The sequence below is a fragment of the Homalodisca vitripennis genome, chromosome 1 (assembly GCF_021130785.1).
Source record: "Homalodisca vitripennis isolate AUS2020 chromosome 1, UT_GWSS_2.1, whole genome shotgun sequence".
NCBI classification, from domain to species: Eukaryota; Metazoa; Arthropoda; class Insecta; order Hemiptera; family Cicadellidae; genus Homalodisca; species Homalodisca vitripennis.
Window position 1 is genome coordinate 182423015 of NC_060207.1, and position 19579 is coordinate 182442593.

At 32.8% G+C, this 19579-nt stretch overlaps 1 protein-coding gene across 2 annotated transcripts in view; it reads right to left on the bottom strand.

The window, feature by feature from the left end:
* Window positions 1–6673: 6673 nt before the first annotated feature.
* The window catches only part of LOC124352856 (ralA-binding protein 1-like), a 28354-nt gene continuing 15448 nt past the window's right edge, over window positions 6674–19579 (bottom strand). Inside the window, exons 8-12 of one of the 2 annotated variants that reach the window (XM_046802567.1) lie at window positions 17431–17614; window positions 15866–16070; window positions 12706–12871; window positions 11927–12008; window positions 6674–7094 (exon numbers count right to left, since the gene is read on the bottom strand). In XM_046802567.1, coding sequence (XP_046658523.1) covers window positions 6996–7094; window positions 11927–12008; window positions 12706–12871; window positions 15866–16070; window positions 17431–17614 — 736 coding nt within the window. In that variant the 3' untranslated portion in view covers window positions 6674–6995. Of the gene's footprint in view, window positions 7095–11926; window positions 12009–12705; window positions 12875–15865; window positions 16071–17430; window positions 17615–19579 lie in introns of both variants that reach the window. The other variant, XM_046802566.1, reaches the window with a different exon arrangement.

The following is a 19579-nucleotide window of genomic DNA, read 5'->3' on the forward strand; positions in this document are numbered from 1 at the left end:
ACAGTCTTGCTTGCACTTTTCAGACTGATCACTCACAAATTTGAGCACTTACCCAAAAATTAATTAATTAATTTAGAGCATCCCTACACTCATTCCAATGTAAAGTTACAAAGCACATAATATTATACATTGTATGTCATCAAACTACTAAAACATTTAAATGAAGAAACTTTAAGTGATCTGCTGAATATAACAGAACAAGCAAAGTTCAACAAACAACAACAACAGAAACAAGTAAATATTTTCATACTTCAGGAAAAATACTAAATAAGACTTTGCAAGTTATAGAAGATTTTTTATTTAAAACTAAAGTAACACTTTGTACTACTGACATTTCAGAATTTGCTGCAAATATAGTTGCTGTTATATAGTAGCTAATATTTAGGAAAATAAACTGATATAACAGAGTACCACAGAACCAAACATAATGTAATGAAAGAGGTAGCGCACAGACAGTCAGACAGACGGACGTACTGCTCTTTTACTTTTAGACCCTAAAATCAATAGCGTTATTCCTTGAACCAAGAGGAACCGATGCACCAAGTTTCAAGTTTATGGGACCTTTCTATAAGATTCATAGAGAAACAAATCACACAGATGAACAAATAATGACACGATTTTAATAATAATAATAATAATGTTGTCTTTATTTTCATCAAGCGTTTCTCAGTTACATACAGAACAACTGCTTTTCAGAACAACTATCGTCACATACAACATACACATGAAAATTAAATACAAATAAATAAAGAAAATCTATACATTAAGCAAATTCTGCCTTATCTTATTCTTAAATGTAGCTATTGAACATTGTTTCACGTTTGGTGGGAGGTCGTTGTACAATTTCGGGCCGAAATAAGAGAAGCTCCTCCTTCCCAACTCCAACCTAACTTTGGGAAAGTGAAAAAGATTCCCATGACGGGTTCTGCGCTGAGAGACCTCATCCCGAAATGAGAGCTTCTCACTAAGGTACTGAGGCTCCTGATTAACGAGAGCCTTGTGGACCATGCAGCACGTCATGACCCTGCAGACGGTCTCTACTGACATCATCCCAGTGGCATCTCTGTAAGGAGAGACATGCTCAAATCGTTTCAAATTAAAAATGAAACAGATTGCAGAGTTTTTAACTTTTGAATGCGATGCATATCTTCTCCAGAAATGCTATTCCCGTAGGCTGGGAAACAGTAGGCGAAAACGGACAGGACTAGTGACTGCATGATACATAGTTTCGCAGACTCAGGTAAAAGATCTCTAAATCTGTAGAGTCCCCTCAGTCTACCGAGTGCTCGTTGACAGGCATGCGTGACATGGTCAGAGAACGTGAGGCCGCTGTCTAGCACAACGCCAAGAGTCCTCGCCCTATCAAATACAGCCAAACTCTGGCCATCAAGCCTCACCATCACTCCTCTTTCACTGAGGGACTGCACAATGTTGTGTGGCGCCGTATGCAACACAGTGCACTTGCCTATGTTTAGTTTCAACCCATTCGCCATTGACCACCCCAATATTTTTTCAAGGTCGACATTGATCATATCAATGGCTGACACCATCTGCGATGGCTCATAAGACAAGTGCAGCTGCGAGTCGTCAGCATACAAATGAACTGTGCAATTTTGCACACAGCTCGGCATATCAGCTGTGTACATATTGAACAGAATAGGCCCTAGGCAACTACCTTCAGGAATGCCTCGATACTTCACAAGCGGGGTTGACGTTTCACTCCCTTTACGCTTCACCTGCAGCCTGGAGTCTAAGTATGACCTTATCCAATTGACTACGCTCAAGTCAAAGCCATAATAGCTCATCTTCGCTAAAAGCATCTCATGGTCCATTGAATCAAAGGCCTTAGAATAATCCAACATAACAATGGAGTTATATTTACCCACTTAATAAGTCAAATCCATAAGATCCAGCTGTACTAGTAACCATCTTGACTTTAGCCATATAATTACAGTATTAAACCTCAAACGCTGTTGAGGACCTTATGACTCCTTATTTTTAGTCATAGAATTTTGGGAAATGTTTTACTTAAAAGAGATAATTAATGCACATTAATACAAACACTTTTTAAATTTTCCCCTTACTCAATTATTTTTTAGAATTTAAAATACTGAGTGTTTGACAAGTTTAATAAAAATATTCTTAAATATGTTTAAATTCTTTGGTTTCTTTTTATACTTATATCATAAACGTGTATAAGAAAAACTGTTGCCTATTAGTATCCAGTTTTCGGTAAGTCAAAGCTTGCTAATTAATGTTTTTGACACAAAACGTGTTTAATAAGTGTTGTATTTGAATTTATGGAATAAAATAAACAACAAATGCAAATACTCAATTATTTATTAAAAAATATATTTTTGTACTACAGTTTTGAAACCATTAGAGATAGAGACAAACTTTAAATGTAGAAAATGTTTATTTTTTAAAGACCTATCTAACTATGTACAACACAGCCTAGGTTGCTATTTGATTTTTTTTAGATTGGGGATGTTAAGCATTGAAAAATTCTATGTATTTTTAAAATGTGTAAATTTTGGGGTAGGGTGGCATTTGAAATTTTTCAATAAGCCGTCTCATCATTAGTTTTGAATAAAAATTTCGTCTCTCTACATTTTTGCAGGTAGTTGCAATAAATTTGCCCACAAACACCTGATTTCTTAACGTTTTGGTGTACCCTGTATACAAGCGGCAAGATAGGTTCAAACTTTTGCATAAAAATAATCAGTGAAGAAATACCTTTAAAATGAGGTTTAACTCAACATACCTTTACATTTGAAAATTTTCCAAAAACCACTCCTACCCCCCAAAAACTACCCTTTTGGGGAGTTTTAGAGATTTAAAAATAATTTTTCCAAATTCTTTGGGGTGGAAATAGGGGGGTTTAAGTTGTTACGAATAATCTACCTCGTTTGGTTGGGCCGCTATACGTACTGTACGGGTGGTATGCCTCACCCTGTATAAATAAAACAATTAATTATAAAACATTATTTATATACACATATATCAATACATACATAAACACATAAAGACACATACATACACATGCACACATAAACACATCTAAAATTCAATTTTTCAATTCTATAAAGTCATCTAAGCTATAGAAGGAGTGTTTAAAAATATGTGTAAAAGTTTAATAAAATGTTATGTCGATATTTATTTATAAGTGGTTCCAGAGAGTTATAAATCCTCAACCATATCACTATATGGCTATTGAAGGCTTTACTGAGATGGGGAACTAATCGCAGATCGCAGCATTAGTTTTAGTTCATGTGTTATGTAAACGAATTTCATTATAGGATTTTATATATTTTGGACTTTTTTAATGTAAATACATAAATTATATATATATAAGCTGGCAAGGTTTACAGCTATAAACGAATTTAATTCAAGATTTTCTACAGATATATGCGTTGCTAACAAAACCAAATCATCAGCATACATAACGGTTTGGGTGAAAGGCTCAACATTTTGTGGTACCGTCATTTGCGTATAAGCTGAAGAGATCGGTCCAAGAACCGACCAGTGTGGAATACCTCTTTTTACTAGTGAGAGGCTAGATGTAGCCCTATTTCATGACCATTTACCATTTGTCTTATTTCCACAAGCCACTCTCGATCACTACAGTCTTTTAAATCACTTTATTGGATTTTCCCCGGCCAAGAAATCTCAGTATATCAAGTTATTAGGTCATGGCCATAAATGTACCAATAACTTTTTTGCTTTCATCCATGCTGACCACTAAATGTTCTACCAGATCTATAAGAGCTGTCTGAGTTGATTTCTTGTGGAGGAAGCCATGTTGACTCTCAGTTAAGATGTTGTTAAGATGCTCAAAGATTCTTATCAGCACAATTTTCTCAATAATCTTTGAAAAGTTGAAATAAGCAAAACCGGACTATAGTTTTCAACACAGTTTTTGTTTCCATTCTTGTACAGTGGAATGACTTTTGCGATTTTTATTTTCTTGGGGAACTCTCCACTATGTAGGGGCAGATCAGTGATATGCATCAGTGGGAGAATCAACTCACTTTGAAGGACATAGTTCTTGATGATATATCATCTCTAACCGAGTGAATAGTTTTCCTTTCAAGCCATTTAAGACTTCGCTTAGTTCTTTGGGTGTAGACGGCTTAAGTACTAGAAATGGAGATTGAACAGAGGTGTATTTGGAATTGCAGGATATGGATGTCCACAGGATCTATAAGGATCATTTTATAGCGTTTTTTAGGCTATGGAGGGATGATTTATATTTTCTGCTGATCCTGTCTTTCTCAGGTCTCTCTCATGGTAAATAGAGTTCCAAATAGCTTTGGATTTTTTTGTGGAGTTATTAATGTGGTGAGCACTGAAATTGTATCTGATAGATTTCAGTTTTTAATCATAGGTTCTTTTGTATTGGACGGGAATTTTTTATATTCTTCTTCTTCACTCAATATATATTTTTCTTCTGCCTCAAGAAACTGTTGTTTGAGTGCTCTTGCTTCTGTGTCACAGAGTGGTATAGTTTTCAAGTTGAGCTACAGAAATAGGATGATAGCTCCTCAGCTGATCTTTTGGACCAATATATATGGGGAAGATTCTGGAAATTTTTAGTTGTCTTGGAAACATTTCCTCTTTTAGTAACTGGTTGATACAAGTCACAAGAGGATACCCTTTTTAATATATTGTTTGACATATCATAAAAGTCAGGACAGTCAGAGTTTTTCATTTTTTTCTGGCTATCAAAACATCAACTGGAGTTATAATTTTCCATATAAAAGACTGAGTGGACACACTAGGTAGCAAAAACTCATGGCAAGGAACATTATTTACAGAGGTTTTTATTGTTTGTTTAATTTCATGTATGAAATTTATAAAATAATTATAAAGGGTATCAGAACAATAGTATCAGGTCAATAGTTACTATTGACCAGGATATTATTCCTCTAATACGCCAAACAGATTTGCATTTGTTAATACTTTTCTCTATATAATTTCTATTATTGTACGGTGGCATACTCTGGGTGGTTTCAGACCAGGGAACCATAAAGCACCAGACAAACACTACTTTTGTTGAAAATTCAGGTGATCCACATAATAAGATCCAAGTTCCTCCTGGATTTTGAAATAACATTGGGCTTACTAATTCCGGAAAGATCACCCTGAAGTAGATACAGTATAATTTATTCAGACCCCACTGCTTCTGATCTCATAAAAAAGAATGAAGGATTAGTTTTACAAGTAATATTAACCCATTGACCAAGATATTTTTCTTTACTATATAAGCCTAGAAAATTCAGGTTTTTAGAGATTTTTGAACTAATTAAAACAAATAAATGGTACATAAATTATATTACTGTTTATATATTTTAATGAGAGGTACAGAATATGTTTCTTATTAAATATACCTGCTCAATAACTTTTTCCACTGAATCAAAAATTATTGGGAAAAATATCTTAGCCTAGCTTGATAATTCAACTCAGGCTAAGAACTGTCACTGAAACTGTTCTTGTTTTCCAATTGTAGTTATTCTGTAGTAACATAATCTGTGATTTTTATTTCATCATCAGTTGAGGAAGAAAGTTCATAATTGTCAATATAGATAGATTTCACTACCATTTCACTCCATGCCATGCTTACTATTTATAGAACCTCAAACCGCTGTTTTGTATTTGGTTATTTTATTTCTAGTTAGAATATCCACCTATTTCAAAAAATGTAACTAAATTCATAGAGGAACTCTATTAGATTTTTCCCTCTCTATAAAAATTTTCCTCTGACTTTAACAAATATTAAAAAAAAGGAATTAGTTGAATTGGTCCAGCCGTTCCCGAGATTAGTGCTTAGTAAAAAATTAGCAATTCACTTTTATTTATAAGAAGGTATTATGTCACGTTCAGCTGATGCTTGATGGTAGGTGTTAAACTCCATTACATTATTTGAATACCCATAGTGCCACAACACGTGTTTTGATCCTATGTAAAACAATTTCCCATGTTCGTCGAGAGCAGGACTCCCACTTTTATACACAAACATCAACCTTCCATCAGGATGCAGGCCATTTCTTTGCCAAGATATTTAAAATCTTTATTTAATATAATTCTTGGTATAAAATAACACAAACTTATTTCTTAGACCAGCACATTCAACCATTTGAACCCTGAGAAAGAAAACAATGGGATCAACCAAAATCAATTATGTTTGTAGAACAAATAAGGAAAATAAAAGTGTTTATAACATTAAAAATTATTTAATATAGCAGTTTTATAAATAATAAGTATATATATACACAACACATGAACAATAACAATACCACTATACGTAAATAATTAAAATGTACAAAAATAAATAAGTTTAAAAGAAAAAATTCTTTATTTTGATAATTAATTATTGGTGAACAATTATAACAAGATCTATTAATATCCTTCTCATGGTGAGCTAGGAGAAGATACTAGAGACATTTTTTCAACTAAGTTTATAGTTTTAGCATAAAAAAATTGTAAATAGGGTTTGTAAGTCTCAAAATATTAATGAGCAAGGCACAGTTAGTGCTTGCAATACATGAGACACCATAGGTAACTCATTCATGCATGATCAGGTATGTCCTTTCTCCAGGCCAACAGTATTGTAGTAAACATTTTTTTCAAAACTATAGAATAATTTTAAAATGCACAAAAATAAGTAAAGTTATCATTTGGTAATCATTTATTACTTTCTAAAATCTCACTTACGACATGGTGGAAATATTAAGAGTATCTTACTCTTTTAAATTTGTACAACTACCTTAACTACACAATGAAAGTAATAATTACATCATTTTGAAAATAACTAACATTGATTTACATTAGTTATGTTGTTTATAAGTGAAATACAAACATTTTGCTTTCGCTAACAAAAGGTAACAGATCATACACTTGATAAAATATTGTTTAACAAAACAGCAATCTACTGAATGATTACATGTAGAGAGCATAGAGGAGCAGGGGAGGTCCAAGTTGTGGAGACAACAAACTCAACCTTTAGCTGCCTGTGCTAACTTGATCTGAACACGCAGGTCCACACACGCCAGGCGCTCTTCTAGTAAGGAGCTGATCAATGCTTGCTTGTGATTCTACAATTGAAACACATCACTATTTGTTATATCATTCTAAATTCAAAATTTATATAAATGAAATGAAAAATGTCTTTATTTACAGAGGCGAAGTTAGGATTTAAAAGTCCTCTCTACCACTTAACCTCCAAACAAAACAAACAAAGTAAAATATAATCATACCTATTACAAACCAAAATAACAGCAAAACGACAGCATAAAAAACAAAAACAAAAAACAGCATATAAAAAAACAAAAAAACAAAAGCAACAAAAAAAACAAAAAAACACCATAAACAAATAATAAGCAAACAAACAGCTGCTGAAATAACAGCATTTTTTTAAATAGCAGTTTAATAATAACTAAGCAATTTCAGAATGAACACAATCTGAATAAAGTTTACAAACAAGCCATTTTAATGAAGATAACCCCTTCACCACATCAATCTCAAAGACCAATGATACCTAACTAGTGGAATTAAAAAAATGAAGTAACCAAAATAACCCTGAGACCAAAGCATAGCCTATAACACTTGAGAAATAATTAAGCAATATGAGGATCTACTACTTATCATAAATGTCAAATAACAATTTTATTATTGAAGAAAATTAGTAAACCAATTATATTTCAGTTTGTAAAATCCATAATTGGGAGCCTCCATAATTATCTGGTACTCGCTCTACCATTCTGCAAGGTGTTTGGCTCACAGTCCTCTTTGACATCCCATATTTTTTCTGTAATGTTCTTTACACCTCCCTCTCTTCGTTTACAATACAAAAAGTTTATACAACCATAGCCTCCACACCATTTTTTTTTTTTAATTTATTGATCCAGATTGTGAATACTCTAAATAGTTATTGTGAATACTTAAAATGGTTATTAACCCTAGAACTGGCAATGGTGTCACTCTGTACTGGCGGCTCTATTTTAACAGCCTCGCAGACGTTTCTTATAATGTATCACATTTCATAACTGTTAGTACAAATATAAACTATTATATGTCAATGTATTCACAACTATATGGAGACCATTATAATAACAATATCTTATTGTTTCCATGGAAACATATTTTTATTTTTTTACAAAATATAAGAAAAATGTTTTTTGGAAATTTTTTTTGTAAATATTCCGTTGTGTAACTGCTTAGCAATAAGCTTTACATCAAAACCGTAAATGTATAACTTATTCGAAATTTTGTCCTAATTCCAAAAAATTTTAATTATTGTGACTTTTACCTCAAAACGTATATGTTACAGAGCTTTGTATGAAAAGCACCCATATTTACTTATTTTCAAAAATGCGTACATTTCTAAATAAATATTATTGTTCGGGGGTAAACATAATCTCTTGACTGCATTTATACTTATACATATAAGTATGACAGTTAAAACAAAAATAAAATAAAATAATAAATTTTAATCTTACCTTATTTACATATGTACAATATATACAAAGTTTCATTTTTCACTCAGCGTCACTAGATCCCGCCCTGCGAGCTCTCTAAGATCATTTGATCGGTCTCTAAAGTTTTCACCCATACTGAACAACTAAAACTATAACCTAAGAAAGCTAAAAAAAACAATAATAACAACACCAAATACTACTGGATTCGTAACCTCAAACACAAAACCCGGCACTTGTTTACAGTTTCACAACAATGTGGTTGACCCGTACTACGTTCACGTCAGCTGTCCAAAAAAAACGATGTTTTACGTTAAACAAAGAAGACAATAATCGAAGTAAGAACAGTAAATCGGTACTATAGTTATTGTTCTTCCAGAATATATCAAATAAAAATCATTTATATGACCTTAATTGCCTACAATTTCAATAACTGTACATGTCTACTTTGGCGACGAATATTCGTCGTTGCCAAATCGGACGGGCCTTTGGCGACGAAAATTCGTTTCATACCAGGTCTAGGGTTAAGTGTCTAAGTTACCGCCACAGAAGGGTTTTTATGTCGTTCTGAGAGAATTTAACATGTTTATAACCAAAAATAAAACAAATACCCAATAGCAAAGGACATTATAATGGCATCAGTTTTTTTTATCCTGTGTCCAATGGTGCTGATTGCAACACTATTTTGTCTAATGTGATCTCAAATATTCTCGTTTTGAGAGTATCCATGCTCAAAGTTAGAATATCGGATCTGCATCAAAGTCATCAACCGGGTAATCAATAGAGCTATCTTTCCGAGAATAAAGAATATTTCTGACATGGGTATGTCTAAATACCATCTTATTTCACTATCATCTGTATCAGTTTTGCCATGGTAAGTAGTTGGCAAACAGCAAAACGCACAATCTAACTTTGTATCTAGTGACTGTTTATAAAAATGTATAGTCATAGTTGTGTAAAATTCCTGTAGGTAGCAGTCCTCCTTCATCATATTCACATAGTAAGCACATTTCCATCTAGAGTGCTCCACATGTTTAACAGACCGAAATAAACAACAAACAACAGATTGAGCCCATAATGTCTAAACAGTGAGTAGCTGTGTGGGGAAACATGTTAGCATGTCTACAGCCATAAAGGGCTCAATGTGCTGCAGAACCAAATACTCCCTGCAGATTGAAAATTAATCTAGTCAAAATGTTCCCCCTCTGGTTTCAGCAGGATGTAGCACCTCTTCACTATGATAAGGGTATGACAATACTTAAACAAAATGTTCTCTCAAAAATTTATTGGCCCAAGGGGAGCTGTAGATTGGCTCAACTTAAATTTTGAATAAATTTGAAAAATATGTTTAAGGAACAAAAAATTATATTGTAATAGAGCCGATGTAATAAATTATACAAGAAACAGGACTTATTTCTGAATAAACAGTACATAAGTGGTAATAGCCTGCATATTGTTAGACTGTAAAGGGAAAATATTTTTAATTTTTATTATAACCTTTTATACAATTTTCACTGTGGATTTTCAAATATTCATTTTATTTTCATCTATCCATTCATGTATGATTAAACCCTTTCCACCATAGCTACATTATGTGTATTCAGTTTAATAATGAATATATTATTGCTCCAATATTTATGACATTATTTTTGTCCTAGTATCTAATACAGTAGTATTGAAATAAACTATTTTAATGATAATTTTTAATTTTTTCAAAACCTACTTTTATAACGGGCATGTGTAGCATTTCAGAATAAATAGAATTACTCAAATACCAATGCTCTGAAACTCTGACTTGTCAACATTTATGATAGGGTGATTCTTTTGAGATGAAAATAGTGGCTTCTTACTCAAAAGATAGGTTTTAAATTAGAATGCCATTCGTCATAGCCTTTCATATGAACTTATATGTGGAATTCTCCACAGGTCAACTCTTATATTATTGAAACATTACATTCAACACCGAAAGATGAGAGTAAACACCATACAACTATAAATTTTAAGTTTTTATCTGTACCCATTCAAATTATATACAGGTGGTTTTATACTTTTTAATCATCCTGTACTGCTAATCTAACGTAAATGTTATTATTTTATTTTTACACATATTATAGAATTAAAACTCATTTGTTTGAATAAAAAAGACAGGTTGAGAATTATAAATTGGAAATACTAAAATATAGCTATGTCTCTGAAACAATATATTATGCTTCAGTTTGTTGTAAATGATGTCAACATAATTTAAAATTTAAATTATACCACTGGACAAGTTAACCCTCTGAACCCCAGGTGACGATATATCGTCGCCGAGAAAATATGCAAAGATCCCTGCAGCGGCGATGTATCGTCGCCAAATGAAGACGCGAGGATCCCCAGCCGACGTAATATCGTCGCCATGGTATATGCGTTTAATACATGTTTATTTGAAATAGTAAAATACTTATTTTATGAGTATTAATACATATTTATGATTATTTTATTAAAATACTATTTTTTTTGTTAGTAATATAGTTTATTTAAAATAACATCTATGCTCAAAAAAATATATTACTCTTTGTTGCTACGTAGCTGTTGCCACCACGCCATTTCTACTCCACAGCTGTATTTGTTTACAAAGCGGTCTAATGTTATGTATATTGTCTTTGTGCGTGTGAATTGAGTTAAATGTTGTAATTGAGGACTGTTTTTAGTCACTTTTTCTTTAGTTTTACTTTTATAGTAATAATCAGTTCTGTGAAAAATGAGTGACAAGATTGTAAATCACCCGAGTGAATTGGACAGACAACTGGATGTTGACCTATCAGATGATGATTGGTCTGACGTCTCATCAATTTTCAGTGATGACACTGATGTTGATCCTACCTATAGGCCAACTATCTCGGACTCAGATGACGAAAAAATGCCATTTAGTCAGCTATCTACTTCTTGTGGTAACGCCGCCGCTAGGCCTACTCCGGACAATGACCAACCGGCCTCAGTGAGATCGCGGTTGCATAATCTTTATCTTTAGAGATATCAATATAATTGTTTTTGTACATACATAAAACTAAATTTAGAAAAATAAAATGTGGGTGCCCATAGTAAACATTTTTCTTATTTTTGAATTAAAAAATCTTAAAATCTATTTTTTTACCTAAAAATCTATAAACATATATTTTAAAGTTATTTTAATGTTGTTAAACAATTTTTTATACTTCAGACTAAAATTTTTCTGTGTATACAATTTCATTCTAGACATTTTGGTGTGTAATACAAGACAATAACATAAAAAATAGCAAAAGTATTCATTTTTTAAGAACGGTATGCAATACAGCTGTTTCTGTTCCGGGGATTCTCTGTAGTCCTTAGGTCAAATGGTTTTGGTACGTTTTTCTCACCATCAATATTTTGGTCTGGGGTTCAAAGGGTTAAGTCATAATGTTTATTAAACTCAAAAGGAGAGAGTGCATTACCTGGAGTATTGCAGTTTCTTTAAAAGCACTTATCATTCCTTCGCTGGCATTGTTGTCTGCAGCATTGTCCGATGTGAATCCGCTGGACAGAAATTACAAGGACAAATTTCATTTTTATGTCTTTTCTTATTACAATTTCCTTAAGTTATAATTCATATATGTACTAAAAATTCCCATATTCTTATCTTTAAAATTTTTCTTGTATCTGGTTACAAAATTGCACAAAATTCTTTAACCTATACCTCCTCATGGAGTGATAAAAATAACATTTTTCTTCTTTTTCTACATCCAGAGAAGGTAACACCTTTAGTCGGTAACACCAAAGTATTGTGATCTGAATGTCTTTATTTATTTAGACACATATTTCACTATTTAATCTTTTAAGAAGATATCTTACTTCATATGCAGTTTATTGATGAATGAGTATTACATTGTTTGATTTCATTACTTGAATGTTTCAGACCCTACATAAAACTTTATGTGTCTTATTTTTCCAGGTTGTTGTTTATTAATGATAAATACAATAAATCATTGATAAACTCGTAAAAAGAATTTAGGCTATTGGCTTTTTAAAAACATGTTCTGATATTATAAAAAAACCAAAAATATTTGAAACTCAGAAAAATATTGACCACTATGTATGCACAAATTGCATTTCAATATTTTAATTACAGAAAGGGATTGTTTGACACGTATTATCAGTAAATACTAATGCCGCTTATTCTTACTCAACTTACATACTCCTAATATTAACAGAAGAATAACAACATAGAACTAACCTGTATATAGGATTTCCTCCAAGAGCCCTGATCTGAGATTTTAGGAGTGCCACTTCGGCTTTTTCATTCTCTACTAGCACTTGTAATGTTTTAGCCAAATTCGTAAGTTCTTCTGTTTCAAAAGTCAAAGCCAATTCTTCTTTTTTAGCCAACCAGGATTTTTCTGCTGCTGTAAATACACAAAATTGCTGATAAAAACAGAAAGTAATGCATTTTTACACAATTTTTAGAGGTTTAATACCTTTATTACATTGAACAAGATTACTGTGTTAATATTCTACATATCGTAATGCACATATTATCTTGTTCCTCAATATTAAAATATGAAACAAAAGATCTGTTGAATATTACTCAATTTTCAGACAAAATGTATTATAATAAAAAAATAATGCTAGAATCACCAATTCTTAACCCTTTAGAATGTTATCAATGTGGTCTAAACTTATCTCTTGCTCAGCTCGGATGGAGTCTCTCAAGAGTTGTCATTTCAACTCACCAGGCCACGCATAGTACTGGGGCATTATACGGCACCTGTGTAACCGTTTACATCACTTTTACTCTGATTCAAATGGCAATATTTGACCTTTGGCTCTTTAAACTATTGAGATTTTAATTTAATTGCCAAATAATTTATGTTTGTAGCTTCAAGGTTGAAATTTGATTAATCGATCATTTACTATTTATTTTTCAACAAATCAAGTAACATGCAATTAAGTTATAGGTTTATCTGTTTTAACCCTTTAAGGAGTATGGATGTCATATGACGTCTTCCTTTGATAGTCTAAAATGAGTGATAGATGAAATAAAAAAAAAATACCAAAAGGAGTAAAAAATTAAAATCTCTTAAAAAATGTTTATTTACATTTGAAAGCTTAATAAAAAAGGACAACGTGTTCTACAAGTCAATATTTCAGTACTTTTTCAAAATCCAATGTCTTGTTTCCTCACTACGGCAGACTTAATCAGTATTGTCTGCTATTTGGATAACAGTAACAAACTAGATGGTTGTTTAACAAATATGTCACTCTCACAAGATAAATATGGCCGCATTGTACAAGGAATGGATAGTATAATGTGGCAACATATTCTGACAGCAAAGCGATGCTCGCGCGACGCGGCCTTGAGTCGGTGGCTTCTACCGGGTGTCTACTGCGATCTGGTGGTAAAATCAGATTACAAGTGAATGCGAGCACAAACATGGAAACTAAGTATGTTGCCGATTGATGGAACCACTTTACAGACTAATCTACCTAATGGCAATCAGTAATAGCAATGCATTTACGATAATACAAAAATACAGAGGCTAAACGTCATATGACATCCGTACTCCTTTGGGCCACTATAAGAATATACGTCATATGACGTGCTTACTCACTATGTAGTGTTTACACGCACTCCTTAAAGGGTTAAAAGTATTTTTATTTGCAGAATAAAAATAAAATCCGACTCATTAAGGTCTTACTATCAACAGAATATCATCTCGTTTCCATATTTTAAGCTTTGTCTCGTCTCCACCAAATGCACTAGTATTTGAATAAATAAAAGAATATACTATGGTCGCTACAGTGACACTGACGGATACAAAAATATTTCTAAACAATGTTTACTATGCGCTGCAAATAGAGAAATATTAATTTAGTTATTTATTTGGTTTAGAGATTGCAACACTTTCCACCCACAACTAGATAAGGATTGAATTTAATAACTGTACAACACAGTGAGCAATACTTAGTGGCCTGGTGAGCTGAACAGCAAAACAGTGAGGGCCACTGGGCGCGGCCCGCCGGGCTAAGGGACAGGACGTGGTCATAAATCACCGACCTGAGGCAGAGAACAATACCCTGGCCACATTTGCCATATTTGGAATCCCATGGTCATATCTGGATTTAAAAATATGATATGATTTATTGTCCTTCATGTTTATATTTGGCTGAACAATTTTTTGAACATAATATCAGCCCACCGATTGTATTGAAATTTTACATGTACATTCTTACTGTCCCTGGTATGAATATAGGCCTATTCCTATTTCAATAATCCCTCTGGACTATGCCCCACTGGTCTTTTAAGTATTGAAAAATCCCATCTTGGTCTCTAGCTGTGGAATATTAACTGAAAGAGCCTGTCAAATGTAATCAGCTGTTCTGTTTAAACACTGTTTTATGACAGAACAACCATATGTTTAAGAAGCCACGGGTAACTGCTTGTTAATTAATAATCCACAAACAGATATCTGAATAATACTATATATATGTATAATTTCAATAAACATTGAATCAAAAAAGTACTTGCTCCGCTAGGACTCGAACCTGGGTCTCTCACTTGCCAGGTGAATGTGCTACCATTACACCACAGAGCCCTTACTTTTTACGATTCAATTATTTTGTATTTGGCCATATTTGTCACATATGCATTTAAATAACCAAACTAACATATGATTGGAAGACCAATTACCTGTCAAACGACTTTTATTTACATTAATTAAATTTGTATAAATGTCAATAGTCAAATTTAAATTCAATAAACATTGAATCACAATAAGTACTTGCTCCGCCGGGACCCGAACTTCTATATATATAAGAAGTCAATGAATAGTTGATCCCCATCAATTACTACTATTGGTTACTCGCAAAAGTACTAAAACTATTTTTATAGAATCTTACACAATTGCATTTACAACTCAATGCTATTGTGGATGCTTTGTACTATTAGGATTCTTAATAAGTCATGAATATAGTATGTATATACAATTTGTTTTGATCATAGCTATAGTTCACTAGATATTCTCTCATATCCGTAATCTTTTGGAATGAAAAAGCATGGTAAAAATAAGAAGAGAAAAAGGTTAATAAGGAAAATCTAAATACAAATTACACTGCACTTCATCACTCATAAGTTTTTGAGAAAAACAAGTATGTGCTTTCTGCAGAGCCATTAGCATTCCATTCAAAAGATTATGTCGTTCTGACTCTAAATGTTATAGTCACCCTCAAGTAAGACTAATATTGTTGACAAAATAAATCTTTTTGAACCAAAAGAATATTTATTTTCTGAGATAAGTAAATATATACATTTCATGTTAGCATGCTAAAGTTTAGTGTCAAATGCAGGTACTACCTGAAATAATCAGACCAACTTCTCATGTGAAAACCTCAATTACCTTGAATTTCTAAAGAGTCAGCACTGCAGGCAGCCAAGTTTGGTTTCTCCACAACAGCCTCAACAACCAGCTGTGTCGGTGACTGCGGCTGTGGCTGTGACTGATGCTGCAGACTTAGGTTCAATTCCTCCTCTCGTCCACAGTCCGGTTCCTCTATACTACGCTGAGTTGACTCTGCAGCCCGCTCCAGCCCTCGCAGCCTCCTCTACAGATTAAAATGCAAAATTCTTTTGCATAAGCAATATAATGTTGACTTCTAATGATCATTTACATCTTTTTCTAGAACGTAAATATAGGCATGTTTATGTACAAAAACACCTATTCAGTGGAAAGTGGATATTATGATGCTCAGAATTCATAAAAAGTATCATTCACCAAAATTGTAGATACTGTGACTATCTATATTTTACTATTGAATAGGAATGGTAAAAAATACCAGTGGAACCATTTTGTACAGGTTCTAACCAGTGAAAAGAACTGAACCGACTGACTTGTGTGAAGTGAAGCATCACAACAATAGAGGGTGGATGTTTCGATAAAGAGTAGTAGAATTTGTTTTTGTTGAGCATAGCTTCATTAAAATCTGGGTCAGGCGATGGAAGCCAGTTTGCATTGTACACAACCAAGTTTTTCATGAAAACGACAAAAGCCACGCAAACAAGTAGCCAAGTAATAGATGGGTAGGGTCAGGTAGCAAAGAGTTCGATTGACAGTGAAAGTCAGGGATGAATATGAACGATAAGAAAGGACGTTGAAGAGGAAATGCCAAGAAGTGTAGATGTGCCTGTTGACAGTCTATAAAAACACTGAGTACTTAGCAACTCTAGAACAAACATAATTCTTAAGATGTAAAACTTTAGCGTATTGTTGGTTGTGCCATATAATGAAGATAAAATACTATAATTTTGCAGAATATTGAATTAATTGCCATACATTAGTGTAGTAGTCATAAATTGAAAAATCAAGTAATTCATTTGTTGAAACAAGTTTGGTACAACAATATTTAAATGTTTATAAATGTTATTGTAGCTAAATTAATTTCAAATCACACAAGAATGTAGTTAAATTACAACACTCCACAGTTATATTTAATTTTGAAGAAGGATGACATTAGTTTTTGACATTTTTTAAGTGTCCACTGTGGAGGTTCTACTTGACATTAATCAGTTAATTTAGAATAATTAAAGATTTCAATGATAATAAATTTTGAAATAAATAATAAAGTTAAAGTTAAATAATTTTTTCCTTCAAGAAGACGCCTTTATTGTATAGTTTTAATACTTGATTTTTTGAGATACTACATTTTTGTTGTTAAATTTAGATGTGTTAAGTTAATCATAATTAACTTATTTATAATTTTTGTCCATGCTTAATCTTATGTTTTGACTTCTGAAGAAGAAGACAAATTCCAGTTATTCTTTTTCCAGATAGTGTTCTATTTTTGAAGTATATAACAAATAATGGCAGATGCCCAAAATCTTATTAATGTGACTAAATTTTTAAAAATAATTTGCATAATTATTTACAGTTTTTGACAGTAAACATTAAAGAAACTTAGTCAATACCTTAAGCTGAGTGATGATTCGTTGCACCTCCCACAGCTGTTCCTCCCTGTTCTTGGAGCAGATGCCGGCATGCATCTCACTGTGCAGCTGACCCAGCAGAGACTCTTGTTTGCGTAGTTCTTCTGTGATCCCCTCTTTGGTCTCAGGAAGAGATGGACTCCCACAACTCAGAGGGGGAATATACCTGTAACAGACACACTTGTTAATTTGTCAATAAACAAAATCATAAGTAATCATAATGGGTCTTTTTGCTCAATGACAATTTAAAAACATTCTTCACAAAAGCCACATTATTCCCTATGAAGCATATATTCAGTGAAACTATCTAAAGATTTCACCAACAATAATGTATTATAGATCACGGTACACTGCTTGACAAACTTGAGTCCCACAGCATTCGAGGCGTGCCTCTTAACCCTTTTACTGCCGGACACCTTTTTTTTAGTTTGTTGAAAAATGCCGGGCTGAAATTGACTAAAATGTAATGATTTTTTTAAAAAATCATGGATTCATTATTTTTTATCATAAATTGATAAACTTTATCTTGTTTTTTTCCTTATAAGTTGTAATTTGCTACAAAAAATAATTTAAACATTTTCTGTCCTTAAAAAATATATATATTATGTCATGAAACAAAAATTTTAAATAAATAAAAATTATTTTTTGAGTTTGCACTTTAACAACTATATTTAAATATTAAACCACCACCATAATTATAATTTTTTTATTGTATAGTAATTATATATAAACATTCCCAAAAAGTTTTAGGAACATACCTTGAAAAATACTGAAGCTGTGATGAATTTTTGAAATTGGTGCAATATCCTCGAATTTCAAGATAACACGTTTATTGATACATAACTTTACACTATATCGCTTTATAATACATAAATCACTTTATAATACATAAATCACTGTCCATTGATATGAAAATATAATACATAATAGAAAATTAAAGTTAAAAGACACTTTGATCAATATTTACAAAAATATATATACATTTTTAGGTTCATAGGCCTGCTGATTAGCACTTGTGTTCCCCAAAACTTGTGGGATGAACACCTTTTTTACAGTTTTTGCAGACAGTCCTGGTTCTCTTCCTCTTCCCTCCAGTACTCATTTTATTAATCGTAAAAATATGTAGATTTACAAATATAAATGTCAAATAAAGTGTAAAACACGAAACAACACAAGTGGAACTCACAACTAATGAGATCGACCATAACCTCATCAAACCAAACTCGAGTTATAACCAAAGAAGTTCAGTAACAAAAATGGCTTCCATAGATTATAAAACCTGTTTTCTGTGTGTTGTCCATATAGTAATGAATAACACAGCTGAATTTCGATGCATTTGGACAACATTGAAAACCAGTATAAAACAAATACGAGACGGCTTTTATAGCGCACGTTGGCGATTTTCGCACAAACGGCAGCGTGCGCAATCGCGCACGTCGGCAGTAAAAAGGGTTAAATGGCTTAGCTCGTTCCTAAGTCAGAGATCCCAAGTTGTCCAAATATCAAATAAATCATCACAACCAATAGACTTGAGATATGGAGTCCCTCAAGGGCCTACCCTCAGTCCTGTGCTTTTCCTGCTTTATGTGAACGATATAAAATTATCGCTTTTGCATGGAATATTGGTGCAGTTTGCCAATGATACGACTTACTTTTTCAATGCAACGTCAAGCGAAGTTTTGGATCAACAGGGTTTGGTTGATATCAACAACTGTGTCCAATACTTCCACAACCTCAAACTAACAACAAACTCTTCAAAAACCAATGTTTTGAATTTTGCCTTGCGCACTGCGGGCAACCAGTGTGGGCCTGCCATTTTGTTAGATGACTCCACACTGGAAGAAGTCAGCTTTGCAAAATTCCTTGGAATGTACCTTGATCGAGGGCTGACTTGGAATGAGCATATTGACCATGTTTGAGCAAAAGTTTTCTCAGGCATTTTTGTTTTGAGATCTTTAGCCAAATACTGTCTGAGTCAGGAACTGATTACGGCATACTACGGCTTGATTTAGCCCCATCTGGCCTACAGAGTGGTCATTTGGGGAGCTTGCGCAAACACTCAGTTTCAAAGAGCATTCAGACTCCAAAAAAAAACAATTTGAGTAATCGCCAAAATCAAATTTAGAGTCAT